This window comes from Haliotis rufescens, unplaced genomic scaffold, assembly GCF_023055435.1.
Source record: "Haliotis rufescens isolate VD_foot unplaced genomic scaffold, xgHalRufe1.0.p SCAF_18, whole genome shotgun sequence".
Taxonomy (NCBI): Eukaryota; Metazoa; Mollusca; class Gastropoda; order Lepetellida; family Haliotidae; genus Haliotis; species Haliotis rufescens.
The window spans coordinates 26,195,038-26,198,738 of NW_025963868.1; the positions used below are offsets into that span (position 1 = coordinate 26,195,038).

Below are 3,701 nucleotides of genomic sequence, written 5' to 3' on the forward strand. Positions count from 1 at the left end.
CACCGGTATTTTCGACTGCCTTTTCAGAACCCCCAAAATATCTTTCTCTAAAAACTGTCCAATCTAGAAGCAGCAAATGGAAATAAACAAAATACAATTCAAAAACTTAGTTTTGTCGATGCCAACCTCAGAACCTAAAGAAACCTATGCTTCATTCACCAGAACGCCTTCTGAAACAACCACTAAAATTACAAATTTGCCAGTTGCCACAGCATCAGTAAACTGTCACACGGACTTATATAACATGATCCTTATATAACAGTTCTTTATATGCACATACTGGTTCTCGAGGCGACTAACTGTAATATTGCTGATGCGGCGTAAAGCAATATTTATTCTTTCACACATCCTGAAAACTAATGATGGAGTAGTGAGTCACTTCTCTGAGTCAAGTGACACACCTGAGACAGTTTGGAATAAAGCTGCAATGGAAACACCTAAGAGAGTGTGAAGCACGTATCATTACTGGGTGTGTTAAACAGGGGAATGTGTGATCAATGTAATGTGTAAGTACAGGCTTCTTCTTGTACGTCAGGAGGCAACGCGAGTCTGTTAAGTTGATTAGTATTATAGTGAGTGAGTGAATGAGTATGGTTTGACGCCGCTTTTTGCAATATTCCAGCAATATCACAGCAGGGGACACCAGAAATGGGCTTCACACATTGTACCCATGTCGGGAATCGAACCCGGGTCTTTGGCGTGACGAGCGAACGCTTTTACCACTAGGCTAACCGACTGCCCCAATTAGTATTATAAGGGTAACGCTATTTTTCAGGGCATCATCATTTGCAGAAGCCCGAGGTCTTCCATTAACTGCCTGACGAAGACTGGCTTCTTCTGCAAATGATAATGCCCTGAAAAATGGAATTTTATATCAAATAAAAAGAAACAACAATATCGGTTTTAAAACATTTACTGCAATCAACACAAATGTCACTGACCCAATTTTACAAATATGGAAACGTCAGAGAAGAAACCAGATGACGGCACTATTGAACGTGACGTCACCTAAATGCTATTGCGTACGTGCGTGCGTTCGTGCGTACGTGCGTCAGATTAATATTGATACCCCATCCGGGTACGTTACACTCCAGGCCGACAAGTTCTTGACTAATCCCCCTAAACCCGGAAGGGTAACAAGTAATTATAACATATTAACATATATTTTGGTATACAGCTGTCAGGGAATTGAACTACTGACTATCCGCTGTCTAGGTAGATGTTCTATCAAATACTACACGCAGGCGGTTTAAGGTGTATAACAATGACATGTGTAAGAAACTGTAGAATACCAGTCCATGTGACTTCCCACTTCAAATAGCCGAAGATGGCTCAAGAGTTCGACCGTGGTAAACGGCACCTAACGTTTTACAAGTCTCCGGCAGGGCGTGACGGACACGAAAGATTAGACTAAAACTCTGTCCTATTCCTTTCAGACAAGCCTTTTCCAGTGAGACTTACTGATACACGAGATACTAGCACCGGTATTTTCGACTGCCTTTTCAGAACCCCCAAAATATCTTTCTCTAAAAACTGTCCAATCTAGAAACAGCAAATGGAAATAAATACTCTCAGATAGCAGGTTGCTATTCAACCCTGATGGAACACTGAAAAATATGAAAGATACTACTAGACGACGTGTGTGTTTATTTTTGGGGGTACTGATTTCAACTATTGACCTTCAGGCATAGTAAATACATTTTGAGGAAACATTTTGGAAGTTATTCTCATGATGAGTGGTTCAAAGGTAGGTATGTTGTCAAATAAGAAACATGAGATTAAACTAGTATCACTCATTTTTAAACTGCAATCATTTCCTGAAAGACCCTTTTTCATGCCATTCCAAGCAGTTATCTAGCCTTGTTGACTTCAAGTGTCTAAGTGCTACTAGCCCACATCGACCATACAATTTGCACCGATTCTCATGAACTCATGACACATACTGTCCCTCTGTGGATTACACAGACTGAAAATACTGGTCAGATTCTGTGATTTGACTTATAGCGTGTCATCGTACATGGTACCCTACTTGAACAAATCAAACATCCTTTTAAAAAAACAAATTCAGATTTAAATATTCAATGATTTATTGGTATTATGTAACTATGAGTATGACATATTGTTAAAAGACATGAACATATATTATGCATACAATTTCAGTTAATGTGTTATTTTGGACACTGAACGTCCCTCAATAGAAATGCGACTTTAACGTCGTCTATTCCTTGAAAAGAAATTTCTGATTGATCGCAACTTTTTAGAAAGACGTGAGTGCGTCTTTTTTTCATCAGTCACAGAAACATGTTTATGATGTCGGTTCATAATCTGTTCCAGTACCTGCAAGACACTAAGGTCCTTCTCAGCCGAGATCTCCACGTGTCCATGTTCCCATTCGCATTTAATGTTCAGATCTCGGGACATTCTCTCGGTCTTATCTACAGAGCCAGCGATGTCTGTCTTGTTGGCCACGAACACTATAGGGACTGAAGGTCCCTCTTGCTGGAGGATCTGGTCCCTGGCTGCTACCAAAGACTCAAAGGAGTCATCACACACCAGCGAGTACACCAACACGTATACATCAATGGAGGGGAGTCCCTGCGGGAAGGTGCAGGTTTTCGTTGTGGATGTGTCCACAATATCGACTGTCAGACTTCGCCCTTTGATTCCAAGATCAGCTCGAGCGTTACCACGTTTCTTACTTTTCTTGTGGGATTTGCTGCTCTGTTCTGTCCAGTGTTTGATGAGTCTGCAGATCAAGGTTGACTTTCCTACACTGCTATCTCCAATAACAGCAAGGTTGAAGCTATCTTCCTCTTCTGAAATACTGCTGACCTCTGAGTGGAGAGTAAATCTGCGACTCATGTTTGATACAATGTTCTTGATACTCAATAGTGATGTGGTTTACAACTACACTATGATGTGGTAACGCAGTATACCTTTCTTTTATAGAGGTAATGTGTGTAAATTGAAATAGTAGACATGTTCCATAACTGTATCAGAAAACTCTCAGCCCTTACCATGTATCTGTATTGACTTGTACTGCACTGCACTCATTGGCCAAGAAATGTGCTAACATCTGTTCCACGTTGCCACCCAGTGACACACGCTTCATCAGAGAACGTGTTTAAACACCTTTTTTTAATGTGTGATAAATGTAATGTGTAACTACCGGCTCCTTCTTGTACGTCAGGAGGCAACGCGAGTCTGTTTAGTCAGGGAATTGAACTAAAGACTATCTGCTGTCTGGGTAGATGTTCTATCAAATATACCACAACGGTGGTTTAAAGTGTATATCAAGTGACATGTGTAAGAAACTGTAGAATACCAGTCCATGTGACTTCCCACTTCAAATAGCCGAAAGTTGCTCAAGGACTCGACCGTGGTAAACGGCACCTAACGTTTTACAAGTCTCCGGCAGGGCGTGACGGACACGAAACATTAGACTAAAACTCTGTCCTATTCCTTTCAGACAAGCCTTTTCCAGTGAGACTAACTGATGCACGAGATACTAGCACCGGTATTTTCGACTGCCTTTTCAGAACCCCATCGTATGGCAGGAGTAGTGCTGTGTGGCGTCAAACATCAAACACATACATTCCAATTAAAATGTTAGGACAATATACGTATCATTACTGGGTGTGTGAAACTGGGGAACGTGAGATAAATGTAATGTGTAACTACCAGTGTCCCGGTATAAACTC

General features: G+C 41.1%; 1 protein-coding gene across 1 annotated transcript; it reads right to left on the reverse strand.

Moving 5' to 3' along the window:
• Positions 1 to 809: 809 nt before the first annotated feature.
• LOC124133005 (GTP-binding protein rhb1-like) lies at positions 810 to 2,862 on the reverse strand. The gene is made up of 3 exons (XM_048397977.1): positions 2,338 to 2,862; positions 1,462 to 1,542; positions 810 to 854 (listed from the first exon to the last, which is right to left on the reverse strand). The coding sequence occupies exons 1-3, from the start codon at positions 2,860 to 2,862 to the stop codon at positions 810 to 812; spliced, it is 651 nt and encodes a 216-aa protein (XP_048253934.1).
• Positions 2,863 to 3,701: the final 839 nt, after the last annotated feature.

Excerpts from the sequence above, each read along its gene's own strand:
- LOC124133005 (XM_048397977.1), bottom strand. The coding sequence starts at position 2,862 with ATGAGTCGCAGATTTACTCTCCACTCAGAGGTCAGCAGTATTTCAGAA. Across the intron at positions 1,543-2,337 it reads AGGACCTTAGTGTCTTGCAG|ATTGGACAGTTTTTAGAGAA; the intron begins GTACTGGAACAG and ends TGCTGTTTCTAG. Across the intron at positions 855-1,461 it reads TGCTAGTATCTCGTGTATCA|GGCATTATCATTTGCAGAAG; the intron begins GTAAGTCTCACT and ends TCCATTTTTCAG.